General features: G+C 46.9%; 1 protein-coding gene across 12 annotated transcripts in view; it reads right to left on the bottom strand.

Annotated features, from left to right (window-relative positions):
• Positions 1 to 14192, bottom strand: part of MYCBP2 (MYC binding protein 2) — a 3160061-nt gene that overhangs the window by 463900 nt on the left and 2681969 nt on the right. For all 12 annotated transcript variants that reach the window (XM_069639721.1, XM_069639717.1, XM_069639718.1 and 9 more), the window contains one exon: positions 11605 to 11761. In XM_069639721.1, coding sequence (XP_069495822.1) covers positions 11605 to 11761 — 157 coding nt within the window. The remainder of the gene's footprint in view (positions 1 to 11604; positions 11762 to 14192) is intronic.

Raw genomic sequence — 14192 nt, 5'->3', positions numbered from 1 at the left:
TTCTTCTCCTCAGGGCAGAGTTGGAAAAGCTCGGATGCCCTGGTGATCATGGAGTGGAACGATCCAATCTCGTCGGGCGGAGAAGCCCTGGTGGGAGGCGACGACGGTACATCCTCGTCGTATACCTCGTCGTCCGTACCCGTCGCTGCCGTGTCAGTCCCCGTATCATCCCCTCGGGTGGACGGGGAGGAGGGCTGGAAGGGGCGCGACGGCTGAAAAGGAGGCGGAGGGTGGATCCTTCTTTTCTTGGTAGGGGGAACACCAGAAGGTCCCGGTTCTGGGTCCCCCGACGGGAGAGGTTCCGTCGGCAACGGTAGTCTCGTCCTTATCTCTGAGCATAAGGACTGTATAGCCAACAAAATGGCCGCCGAGCTGTCTCGCGGCGCTGGCAGAGGGGGATCCGACGGGCGATCAGGGGCCCCGTCGGTACCCTCGATGTCGTCGTCGCCTGCGTCGGGATCCATCCCGACGGGCCGGTCTTCTTCCACGCCGAGGCCGTGGCTTAAGACTTCGACCAGCTCCTCCTCCGAGGTTGAGGCCGAATCTACGACGACGCCCTGCCCCCCCTTTTTCTTCCCCACGGGGGATTTCACGGGGGCCCTATCGATGGGCACAAAAGAGGACTCCCTCCGAGGTGGCAGGGAGACTCTGAGCCCCGAGGTCGCCACCACTGGTGTAGCCCCCACAGGCTGAGCCAGGGCCGCCGCGACAGTTTCGATAGAGGGCTTGGCCGGATGGATTAAGGCCTTCACCACCTTAGGTGCGCTCACCGCCTTATCCTTGAGGGGGGGGACACTGCCTCGCTCCCCCTCCGATGGGGCCTTCGAGCTCGACCGGGGCCTCTCCAGGAGCTTCGCCGGGTGCTCGGCCTTCCTCTTACCCGACCCAGAGCGTTGGCTCGTGGTTGATGGTGCCGGGGAGGGTGCGCCCTGCCTGGCGCCCGTAGAGCCCGACCGTTCGGCGCTCCCGGTGCCAGCGGACTCGCGGTGCTTTGCCTTGTGTTGGACCCCCGTCGCCGGGGCGTCCTCAAAGGTCTTAGAAGACCGCTCGGATTTCTTCTTCTTCTTCTCGCCTGACGGGCTCTTCCCTTCCAGCCAGTTGGCGAGACGTTGATGGCGGTCCTTCATGGTCCGCTCCGACATGTTGCCGCAAAACGCACAGTCCTTCTCCACGTGCGTCTTGTCCTCATGTAAGCAGTAGAGACAAAAGGAGTGTTCGTCCTCCTTAAAGACGTTCTGCAGCTGGCATCCAGGGCAGACCCTGAACAGCTTTCCGGGCGTCGAGCATCCCTTCTCCTGGGCCATGTCCGGGCCTGAGAAACTTCTGGAGTCCTCCAAAAGCGTAGCTCGACGAAATCTTCACCCTTGAGGGGTGCAGACGAATCCGACACGGGTCCCCGTTGATCGGATGGAGAGTCGGTGGAGCTTGAGGCTCTTTTGACCGAAAACAAGAAGTTTTTTGAGAAAAAACGTGAAAAAATAGCACTAATGCTCGAGAGCAATAGCACGAGGATCCCAACACATGAACGTGCAGTAAAAATCTGAAGATGGCTGCCAGAGGCGGTGCTTAGGTAGAGGGCAGTCATTGGCTGTGGTCAGTATGACGCAGAGACCAGTGATTGGATATTACTACGAAAGACAGATCAGAAACGAAACTGATACTGGTTTTTTCTTTACCGAGGATTCCCAGCCTGACGACGGGGAATATTCATGAGCATGTGAATCCATGCCAGACCCCATGCTGGAGAAGACTGAATATCTTTAATGCACTACAAATCAAGTAATGAGCACAAAAACAAATGCAGCACAGAAAATAATACTTTTGGGATGATTTGGAATAGATAGCATTTTGGTTAGGGGTTCCCCCTGCAACACTCCTCAACCACCCCAATATGCAATTAAACAGATGTGAGGAGAGAGCAGGTATTCAGTAATAGCACAAATCAAACAGAATATCACTCCCACCTTCCCCCTTCAAACACAAGAGAAAAACGGAATTGACTTTTCAGCTGTCAGTATGGCTTTGAAATTGTCTTTGGAATTGACTGAGTAAAAAGACAAAAAGTGGTCAAAAATACTTATATTATTATAAATTCCTATGGGAGCCGCTTTGAACAGTTGCACACAATCACAAACAATGATTTAGTCAAAAGAAAACATTTGAAATCTTAAAGTTCAAGTGGGAAGCAGTTTAAAGCTAATTCACAAGTGTAAAAACCTTTCAGAATTTCAATATGCGGCAAACTATTCGCTATAACGGGCCAATCGCATGTATAGCTAAGGATGTTAGGTACAAGTAGAAGTTGAAATTTCGCTTCTATCATAAAAACTGAGGGAGTTATAGAGGTTTTAGTAGGAGGCGTTTTTGCATAATAGGCGCGAGAATGGAAAACAGAAATGCACTTTGAAAATGACAGATGGGTTTGCTTACACTAGATTATGACTACGAAAAAGCGAATGCCACAGATGGATCTTACAGTCACGTGATCAGCATAACCCGCCTGTTGTGGATACTCTACTTCTTCCTGGGATTTACTTTTCTTAATCAAATCAATAAGAAGTTAGGGTTTAATAACACAGATGAGAAAAGAGTCAGCGCAAAGATAGTTCTAGCAATACTATGGTTCTGAATTAAAGATGGGATGGGTTTCAGATTGGGATCATACGATGCAGATATATTAGGGTCACTTTTCTTCCTATTAATACTACAGAATAAGTTATTAAATTGGACCGTCAGATCTGGTCATGGATTGGATCTGTCAAGGAAGAACAGCACATCAGGCACAGGACTGGATCAGTTAGGCCGGTCACCGGATTTGCACAGGGTCTGCCCTTCTTGTTTGTGGGTATTTCAATCAGCTGGATAGCGAGTTCCTCAGGCAAGCCTTGTGGTAGCAAGCCAGAGAATTTCAGGATACAAGTTCAAAAGGCCTTCTCACACCACAGCGCTTCACTGGGTTGCAAGAATAAGCTTGAGGATTTAGGCCTTGCTGAAATAAATAGTTCTCTACTGCTGGCAAGAGTCTTGGCATCTGGATCTGGAAGGATTTTAAAGCTGGATGTAGAATGCTGGATCAGAGTGCTTCGCCGGAATCAGGAAAGTGAGTGATCAGTGAGTCCCTATATGTTGTCAGATGTCTCTATTTATCCTTTCAAATGACATCACAAAATGGGTGTATGGGCCGGCTTAACTAAGCTTGCCCCTGTGAGCTGGGATTGGATCAAAACCTCATCTCCGCCTTGCAACTGAGTGATTGGATCAAGGCCGGATGATGTCACATTTTAGGGTTTGCTTTACAGTCCTTAGAAACCTCCCTTTAGCTACTGGTCTCAAAATCAGATTTCATCCTAAATACATATTTCTACATTGGTCACCATTACACAAATCACACACAACGATTCCATATTTTATGTAGGAGCTGTTCCTCAAAATCCCGCAGCTGTGGGATCTCGTTTCACCTTTTTACAGAATGTTGTCCTTTTCACCATGAACACAATTTCCAAACTCTCTGCAACTTTCAACAAATGTGTGCGTTTCCCATGGGAATGTGTGTGTAAGGTTTTTACAATTTTAGCAATAACACAGTTCACATAAAACCACATATATTGCCAATCCTGTCCAGAATATGTTACACAGTTCTACCGCCTCTTAAAACGTGCAGCCGAAAATTAGATTAACAGATTTGTCCTTGGTATATGTTTCACCACTTTGAATCACAAGTTATGAGTCTTTCAAAAGTGTTCATTGTTCATGCTTAACAGCAAATGGTCCGCCCATTTGTCTCTCCCTGCAGTCCAGGAACAGCCCCCTCCTTTGGGGTTTCCTTCTGGGAGAACTTTACGACCCCTTTCACACCTCTGTTTCCTGGGCTGAAGCTCTGCCATTGTTAATTCTCTTTCTGTAGACAAAAGTCTGGGCTAACAATTATCTCCCAGTGAGTTTCTGCTGAGAGGCTATCCCTCCCCCTGGGAGAAACCTGCTTTTCCAGTTCTTGCAGCTCAGCCAGGCTAATTAACTTCTTAAATCCAGCAAAACCCAAACTTGTTGCATTAAACAAATACATTACTTTTTTAGCTTTACATCTGGAGGATCAAAAACACAAAGCGAATAACTGAACCATTCGGTGTAGCCACATCTGAAACACTCTGGAGAACAATTTATTCTGGCATTTTCGACATCAATATCAATCAGAGCGATTGCATTCCTAAAGGAACTACATTTAGGGGAATACAATGCAAACCAAGTAGATCAAGATTAAGATGGAATGTATAGGGTCTAAGAACAAAAGTTTTCATCTTTCCATGTTGTTTTTCTTCTCTTCTTTTCTTTCTTTTTTCTCAATCTTCCTTGGCTCTAGTTTGTACCTCATTTTCATTTTGGTCTTGTGTTAGCGTTTTTCTTGATGTACCGAATGGATCGTTATCATTTTATTTGTTGCTGATTTTTGAGTCTATTTTTGTATAAAATATGTATTTCTATATTGAAAAGTTGATTATAATTCAGCTAGTTGAACTTGAAGCGGGTGTGCGCGCTTGTTTTAGGCTGGTTCCAGAAACCAGCGCACACCATTATGTCACAACGACGGCCGACACCAGAGAGTCTGGACAGGGCTGCAACCAGAAAAACCTGTCCGGGACCCTGTATTTCTTCTCTAGCTGGTTCCTCTTGAAGGGTGTGGTACTCAGTATCTTCATAAGGGCTAATCCTTCCTCTCAGACGTCATCCAACAAGGGAACCAACATGACTGTCTTTCTCGAGGACTAACGTCGCTGAACTAGAAACCCCTCTTTCTTCTTCGCCTCAGGCACCAGACAATCTCATCCGGTGGCAAAGCCCTGGTGGGCTCATCGGTACCCAGATTCTCCCGTCAGCAGGGACCTAGTCTTCATACTCGTCCATATGAGTAACCGTGGTGGTATATGTGTCAGGGCTGGCATCAGTATGCAGCGGCTCTTCCTCCACTGGGGTCAAGGCCCTATGGGACGACGGGCGGCTGGCGCTTTGGCCTGCGAGTGCTTGGCTGATGTGTTGGCCTGGGAAGACATGGTCTGGGGGACTCCTGGTCGGAGGGTTGGGAGGACTGTGGGCCAGGACCATGGCACCATAGCAGCTGGCAGCATGTGCTGAATTTCAGCCGTCAAGGTGTGCAGGGCAGCGAGGATGTCCAGCTACATGTCACTGGGTGCTGGTCTGGTGGCGAACAGTGCATCCGAGAATGGATTGATATATGATATGATGTGATGTGGCATTTATAACACGCCTGTACACAAGTGTCTCTAGGTGCAACAAGACGAGCGGGAAACAAGGGAGGACGAAATAACAATCTTACTATGCCTTGTGTCATTTAGATCACGCAAGTGCGGGGAAGAGGGAAGGGGAGAAGTGCCAGGGGGAAGGGGAAGAGGGAAAGTGCAGTTACTCATAAGTGCAGCCAGCGGGCGGCTTATAAGTGCAGAGAAGGGACTGTAGGGTTGCAGATACAGACCCTTAAATGCTGGGGAGCTAGGAGGCAGTGCGAGGGCAACTGGACATGTAGGAGCCTGCGCCTGAGTTCAGAGTTCAGAGGGTGACCAGTGCGCAGTCGGGTGCATCAGCAGTGGAGAGGAAGAGAGAAATCGGTTGTGAAAAGGAAGGTCTTGAGTTTTTCCGGAACTGGAGGTGGTTCTGCTCAAGTTTGAGAGAGGCAGGGAGTCTGTTCCAGAGGGAGGCCCCAGCCGAGAAGCTAGATCTGCACCCAACTCTCTGCTTGGAGAAGCGTCTGACCCTCGGAGAGTTGGAGGCGGATGAGTGGAGAGCTCAAGGAGGAAGATGTATTGGAAGAGAAAGTTGGAGGTAGAGCGGTCCCAGGCCCCAGAAAGCCCTGTGGACAATGCAGAGGTTCCCCACAGGGAGCCGGTGAAGAGATTTCAGAGCTGGGGAGATACGATCCCTGGGTTTGAGACCAAGGACAAGTCTTGCAGTCCTGCTCTGGATAAGTTGTAAAGGTCGAAGAGTAGAGGCAGGAAGATTTAGAAAGAGGTTGTTGCAATAGTCCAGCCTAGAGAGGACCAGAGCTCTGGAGACGGTGAGCTTCTGGGAGAAAGTGAGAAAAGGAAGAATACCTCTCAGGAGGTGCAGCTGATAGTTTGACTTCTTATAGATGTCAGGGATGTGAGGAGAGAAGGAAAGGGTGGAGTCGAAGATGACACCAAGGTTCTTAGCCTCACAGGAAGGAGCAGGAAGAGGGCCCAGAGTAGGCGGCCAGAGAGAGAGAGAGAGAGGAAAGGAGGGAGTGGGTGTCCAAAGTCTGGTATGAGAGAAGAAGCAGAGGTGGCTGAGGGGACCCTGAAACAGAGCAGGGTCATCCGCATAACATTGGAAATTGGAGCAGAAAGTTGTGGTGGGCAAGAGGTGCTAGGTAGTGGTTGAAGAGCCAGGGAGAGAGGTTAGACCCCTGGAGAACACCACAAGTAGAAAGAGAGATAGAAGAAAGGAAAGACCCCAGTTGGACCTGAGAGGGTCGGTCGGTGAGAAAGAAAGTCAACCAGGCCAATAGACGAAGTTGTCATCGACGAGGTAGTGGTCTTGGCTGAGAAAATCCTCATCGATGGGGCCCTGGGACTGTCAGTGCTGAAGATGAGGGAGCGATTGACTGGCCTCCCGCAGGTCTCTCCAATGACGACTTGTCCTTAGAAGACGACTGGTGTTCGTAATGGGTTAAAGACTTCGTCGCGGAAGGCAATCCATCAGCCGGTATGCTCACTGTCGAGGGTGGCAGTGACTGGGAGCAACCTCTTCCCGAACCAGATCCTGCAGCAGCGGTGACCTTCATGGGAGCAGATTCATGATGCTTGGCCTACTTTTGGATCCCCTTGGAAGGAGCATCCTCCAAGGACCTCCACCTCATTTTCTCAGAGGGAGCACGTCATAAGAGCGACTGGTTCTCGACGAGGTGTGACTGCACCCGGAGCCTGCGTCAGAGGCTTCCTCCTTGAGCCAATCCACCAATCTGCGATGGAGATCCCTCTTGCTCTTTGCCGGGAAGTGTGAGACACCAGAAGGTGTCTTGCATGCTGATTCCTGGGGTTTTTGTCATCCAGGTGGCCAGGACACAGCCACTTCTGTTGGATGCAGTTCCTGGAGGTGGACCAGTGTGGGAGGATAACCTGGGTGAGGGATCCTCAGGGAGTAGAATAGGGGCACCCGATGGTGAGATGCTGTACCCCCTTCCCTGGAACACATGTTCCCCTTCCTACCAGGAAGGATATTTAGGAACTGAACACACCCACCCTCCCCAATCCCCTTCCTGACACTTTCTCACAGGCAACTCACCGTGAGCGACAACAGGACTAACCCCCCTTACTCGACAGTATTTTTCCTGATTTTCATAAACTTACTAGTGAAAACTCCAGACTCTCCCCTTTCTACAGGAGACTGTCCAATGAATGAGGCCAGGCTAAGTCAGGACTCCCTCTTTAATTACTCGCACCTGACTCCACTTGTCTCTCCCAGGAAGCATAAAAGGCAGAGCAGGAAAGCACACTTTCAGCAGCGAGTCAGCGATGCTGGAAGGTGCCGGAGAGAAGAAGAAAGCCCTAGTGAGCTGCAGAAACCACCCAAACACTGGCCCTGCTAATTGAGAGGAGACTGCAGTGTGGAGGATGGAGCTGTACTTCCAGCAGGCAAGACATGGGGCAGCTGGGGGTTGCCTGGCGGTACCTACAGCATATCCCCTCCCCTGGGCCCAGAAAGGCGAACCCAGGTGCATGAGGGGCAGGAGGTAAGACCCTGACCTCATTGAAATATCCCCCTTCTGGCTCCTACAGCTCCCAAAACATGGAATACTATTTTGGGGAGCCGTGAAGTGGGAGCAAAATTATCACAAGTGCATTCTGGGACAGGGAGTCCAAAAACATACTTCGAAAGACTGAACTTTGTGAGAGGGGTCCGAGCCTGGCAGAGGGAGACCCTTGAGAACTTCTGGGAGAGAAACTGCACCAGAGATGAGAGTGGTCCAGCGCAACATGGACGCTCATTCGAAGGTCTCTGACTGGAGCCCCCTCTCCCGAACCAGGAGAAACAACCAGTATCAAAAGGCCTTAGCGGAAGTCAGCATAAGGTGTCAAGGTGGTTATACAAGGGCCAAACCAAACCCCTTGTACAGTCGAAAGTCTTTGACATATTGTGGAGGCAGATGTGAACCTGACTGAGGGATGCCTGCGAATTGGGGTGAACCCCAACACACCCTACAACATAGTGATGAATTAACTGTGCCAAGCCTGAATGGGGCTGAGATCCGGACTAAGGTAAAGGGAAGAACCTAAGCGGAAGGGAACCCCCGCTTTCTGATGAGATTTAGAAATTGTGAACTGTGGAGAGTGTGAACCTGACTGAGGGAATTGTGGAACTGGCGTTTGCGCCAGGCTGAGGGGAACATTGTGCGAACTGTGATATTGTGAAGCACACACTTGCCATAGAATAACACAGTGACCCAGCGAGACGTGATCGCCCTTCGGAAAGCCTCTGTTTAAATTGGCAAGAGCTTTGAGACGGTAACGCTGAAAGAAGTATCGAAGCCTGGCTGAGGGGGATCCTAGGTTGAAGAGAAATCGCCTGATGTGGAGATAGTAGAAGAAACCTTTTGTTTTGTTGGTGTAAGGATGTAAAGGTCTTTCCAGACCCCCCCTGACAATCCTCCGTGAAATGGATCTCATTTTTACCCAAGTGGAGGGAGACATCACCACCTTTGTCTATCGATTCTAATAATTCTGCCTTAGTATAATCACAAAAAACATGATAGACAAAGTCATTTGGTGAGACCTACAGACTCCATTTTGTGACCCATGAACGCCATCTTTTTCTAGGCCCTGTTATGATTTCGCAAAAAAGCCATCTCTCCCTCTGCCCAGCACCACGCACAGCGAGCACCACCAACGCCCTCCTCCACCTTCTCCTGGCAGCTCTGCTCAGACCCATTTCTCACAGAAGCGCTTGGCCATCTATTGTTGCAAATACTCAGTATCCATCTCTCTTCCTCTGACCTCATTGCCCTGTGTGTGACCGGAGCAAGCTCTGGCCTGCGCGTTCATCGGTCTCCACAGACCTGCCTGTGCTACCCCGACCCCCACCTTTGAAAGTTGCAGCTTAACAGACCCTTGGCCCACATTCCTCCCTCCCACTCTGAGGTAATTTCTGGATGACCCTTACCCTCTAGGCCCCCATCAACTGCCCACCATATACCTAATTCTGTGTGACCATATATCCTTCTGCAGAACCAACACCCATCTATACACACGTTTGAATCGTGAGACACCAGGGGGAGCAGATCATGAATAAAGGTCTTGAAGATAAGGCATCTGAAACAAGGGCACAAGGTATCTCTGGCCCCATAAAGGCATGGGTCAGAATGCACATATATCGATCCACATTTTATGGCCTCCTCCATTAGAATAACAACTCCATTACTATTGTATTTAGATTAACTAGAAGAATGACATCTTCCAAACAAAGATCGACCTTAACCCCGTGGAGATGAGCCGAACTGACCCACGTGCTGCAGGAATCAACATCCCAGCAACAGCCTATCAAGTCTCGCTATCCCACTAAATTGCATAATGTAGCCGTGTGTGGACCAATAACGATGTAGTACTCCTCACCTATCCAAATTGTCATGGATGACTATGTCTGTCTTTATAACATGATGTTTTTGTAATGTTTGGCAAACTGTCTTTATATAAAATGTGTTCAACATGCAATCTTTCTCCTGGTCTCATTCCCTACTGGCATGTGTCCATGTATTGACTCTTTTTGGTATTGTGTCGAGACCAGGCCCATTCATTGGTTTTGGCAAATCAGGCCCCCTGAAGCAAGAGACTTTGCATGAAAGAGACTTGGACACCAAAGGTCCTGATATTAAGAAAAGGAACTGTAACCTCATGGCGGAGAAGCCCAGGAGTGTCAAGAGTGCCGCCTTGTCCCGTGCTAAAAACGTGGGGAAGGGAGACTCCGGGCCATAACATCCTGACTTATCATTTTGTGAACACTTTTTTCTTTTCCTGTGAACATTATCCCCCACTATTTTGTAGCATAGCGGTAAGGAATGGCAATCATTTTCTTTTAGCATAGGCCCTTTTTATTTGACTAGACTCCACTTGGACTCTGTTCTTATTATTCGTAGCTTGCTCCCATCTTAGATTTAGATTAGGCTTTTATCTCACCCATTTTTACAATTTAATAAATACCCTTGAACTGTGATCACTTGTGCCTGTCTTGCTTTGATACCATGCCTTCCTTACAGAAGCCACAGCAGATCTCGAACCCATCTTCCTCGTGGTCTGGGTGGAGACAAAGTCACTTGGGGTGCTGATCCTCGACGTTCACATTCTTCAAGCCACAAGTCTGTAGGCCCTGGAGAGACTCCTCTTGGTCATGTCGGACAATGTCGAGGTGGGATGTAGGCCCCAAGTCTGGGCAAGCCGAAACTCACAGCGAGAAGATCCAGCGATTGAAATACGATCTTCGCCGACAACGGATGGCCGATGTCGGTAGTTCAGGCATGACGGACGATGAAGGAAAAGGTCGAAGAAACTATGGAAAACCATCCAAAAACAGCCAAAAAGTCACAATTCTCCAAAAGAAAAGCGAGAGGACTCCCAACACTGAAACATGCAGTAAAAATCTGAAGATGGTAACCAGGGGTGGGAGCTTAGGACGAGTGCGATGGGGGCAGTATGACCCAAAGGACAATAATTGGTTATAGGGGAAACGAGCAATGTTCAGTCGAAAGCAAAACTGCTATCTTTTTTAGTGAGGATTCCCAGCATGACAACAGGGAATATTCACATGAGCATGTGAATCCATGCAAGACTCCATGCTGGAGAATGGTGTTTCTGTAGAAAACTGTGGTCACATGTTTCTCACTGGCTTTGTTGGGTGAACTTGGTCCTTACTAGGCCCAGTACCTTTCTTTATTCAACCGTTGAACGTTGGCCCTTTCACCAATTTTCTCCCTCTTTTACAAAACCACATATGGTAGTATTTTTATATTTATTTGGTTGCGTTAAAATTAAATCAACAATTTTTTTGCAAAGTTCCAACATTTCCATAAACAAAATATGGTAGTATTTTCTTGTCAGGATTTGTCTGCTCTTTTGCGTCTGTGCAGTGATTTGGGATCCATGTTAACTATCACTATTATTTTACTACGTGTGTCTGTGTTTGTTAGCATACTTTCCATAAGTACTTATTTGACTGTGTTTTTAATGTTTATACAAAGCTAACTAAATGTTACATCCATTTTTTTTTACAGTATATGGTGCATACTATTGTGAATGTGTCTGGGCCCAACTGTGCTTTGATTACAGTCCATCCTCCTTCTGAGAGTGTAGCCGTACTGCTCTGCAATGCTTCCAATTTAGAAAGTTTGGCAAAACCAGGTGAGCACAGTATTTTGACACCATTGGGCGACCACCCATCTAAAATGGGAAGGAGGAATGAAGAGGGCTCACCATAATGATTAAGCAGAAAGGAATTTGACATGACTTAGTAAGCTGAATGCATGTTGGTCATTTTAACAAACTCATTTGCCCAGCAGTGCCCAACAACCAATAACAAAGAAAGACTTGCCTGATTTATGGCTTCAAAGCCAGACTGCACACTGATATTAAAGCTTTCCTCGCTATCACCATCATCAGATTTAGAAAGAATGTTGTTAATGTGATGGAAGACATTGCTCTGATGAAGGAACTGGTGATCGGACTGCTTGAACTTGAGGCTCCAGCATCTAGATGGGGTAAACATTAAACAAATAAAAGCAGATTGTTAACACAAAGGCATCTTGATTTACATGGAATGAAAGGAAGGCCCCGTCAAAATTCAAGAGGTAAGAGGCTGCGATGCAAGGTTTTCTGTGACACATCCAAGATGTATAAGTAATATAGATATTTGACGAACTGAATAAAATAAAAAAATAGACAATCAAGAATCCAAACTAAAATGAGCATATATTTAAATGAATCTATAAAACCTTCCTGGAGCTGTATGCTGAACATGCAAATCCATATAAAAATGATCACACACAGGTAAAAAAATGTGAATACAAGTTTTGATAAAGCATTTAGTTTTAGAAATAAACCCTGGATTCCACGGTTTTAACAAAGAACCAATTTACCCAAATATACTCGCTAACGTAGAAGTCTGTGAGCTTTGAAAGAGGATAATCTCTCTTCGAGTTCTGAAAGGAGGAGCGACTTAGTTGTAACACATCCAAATAGCATTTTAATTATTGCCGAGTAATGTTTCAGAATACCTCCAGCTTTTAAGTGACTGCATAACCCTTGTGAACAGACTCGAAATAACTAATGTTTCTTCATAAAAAGTTGAAATAGCTCATCTCCCTTAATCTATAAATCTTAAACTGTTGGCTTATTTACAGTGTTAGCGGTTTCAGACTACCGGATCATGAGAACACCTGTATCAAGTGTATGCAAGTATGTGCCTCAGGCCCTTACATCAAGTTTCACAGTACACAGTAAAAGGATTTAGTGCACTTGAACTATGAATGAAATTTTAAGTGCTCATAGTATGGTCTGGTCCAAATCCAAAAATGTACAGATTCTAAACATGTTGACGAGGTAAAGGGCATTGTGGCCCAACACTTTGAGATCTCGGGTACATTACAGTACATTTCTGAGGGAAGATTTTCCTTTTTGCGGTTTTCTAGCCTCACTATGTTAGACCCACAGTATTTTCTTTCGCTGGCTTACTTGAAACCTAGTTCTTTTTAAACCTCATTTAGCTTGTTAACTATTTTTTTAATGGACTGTCGTAATAGTTCCTATGGCTACGAAGGCAGGGATACCATTTTACCCACTATTCTCGTTTATGGTTCAGTCCCCACTTCCAGACAGTGTGCTTGGTGCAGGCGGGTGGCAATGTATCTACGTTTTACACGGTGGTACTACTGTGTTACCATGCTCTTTTGTCTGCGGGAGAGCCAACATTGTTTTTAACACCCGAGACCCGAAGCACCAGCTTTCTTGGTGGTCTTGCTTGCATTTTGACAATGTAGGGTCATTACCTTTGGCGGCGAGTTTCACCATCACTGCCATTAGGATATAGAAGCTGGGTCTACTAAGGCCAATCAGCTCTGATGGCTCTGGTGCTTTATGGAATAACTTACCTCTATGCATCAAATGTCTCCAATTCAGAAAGAGGCTCACAACTCCCCTAGTAAAACAGGCTTACCTTAGTGCCTGATGGAGGTTGGCCCTTATGTCGCGATACCGGATGGATGCTGTGATGGCCATCGCCTCTCCTGCCCACAGTACATTGAGTCAGGTACTCTGCCGGCACTTGTACACATGTACTAGGTTATCTGGCTAGCCCCCTTAAGGCACATATTGTTGCACTAACCTTGAACTCTCTTAATGTACTTATGTTTTTTACTCTTCTACATTACCTTTCCCCTCTAGGCCTGAAAGATCCAAGACATTTGAAAGACTGCTTTTTATGTACTCCCCTGGTCTTTGTACTACTTTTCCCCTCATTCCTCTTGAGGCAATATGAAGCATTTTGCATACTTCAGCTGTCAACATGAATAATACATCAAACTAGCTGCAACCAGCATATAATATATTAATAATTCTCTCTCGCCCCATTTCATGTTTCTTGGTCTCTGTCTAACACTATGTATGTCTCTGCTTGTAATAGTCACATTTGTCAGCTGTGCATTTGCCTGCAGAAAATAACATCTTAAAATACAGGGATGTGGGAGGTGTGCTGTGGAAGACATGCTGTGCTGTGTTTTTCATAGCTAAAAGTCGAATGTAAACATCCTGCACCATCCCACTCTGGGCACAAATTGATAAATTGATCCTAGTGGCGGGGGGGGGGGGGAGGTTTGAATTGAGGGGGCGCAAATGTGAGTGTTAGGAAAGTTCTCTCTTTTGGCAACTTTCCCGCCATAGTTTCTATGGACTCCCAATCTTTCTGGCTTGTTTTTTGGACCTATTCTGACCTTTTGAGGGGAAGTAAAGCCTTCAGCTTCACTTCAATGGCCTTTTTCTCATTTGTTATGGGGAAACTGACCAGTCCTTCAAACTCTCAGGATGGGGGAACTATGTGTCCCTTTTATCTTTTACATTTTTAAAAAAAATGTTTTTATTAATTTTAATCAAACAATACAACCAAACACACAGTGCATTTCAAAACAA

Source organism: Ambystoma mexicanum, chromosome 7q (assembly GCF_040938575.1).
Source record: "Ambystoma mexicanum isolate Mex_15411 chromosome 7q, UKY_AmexF1_1, whole genome shotgun sequence".
NCBI classification, from domain to species: domain Eukaryota; kingdom Metazoa; phylum Chordata; class Amphibia; order Caudata; family Ambystomatidae; genus Ambystoma; species Ambystoma mexicanum.
The sequence above is the reverse complement of the archived record's forward strand: the minus strand, read 5'-3'. Positions and strand labels throughout refer to the sequence as shown.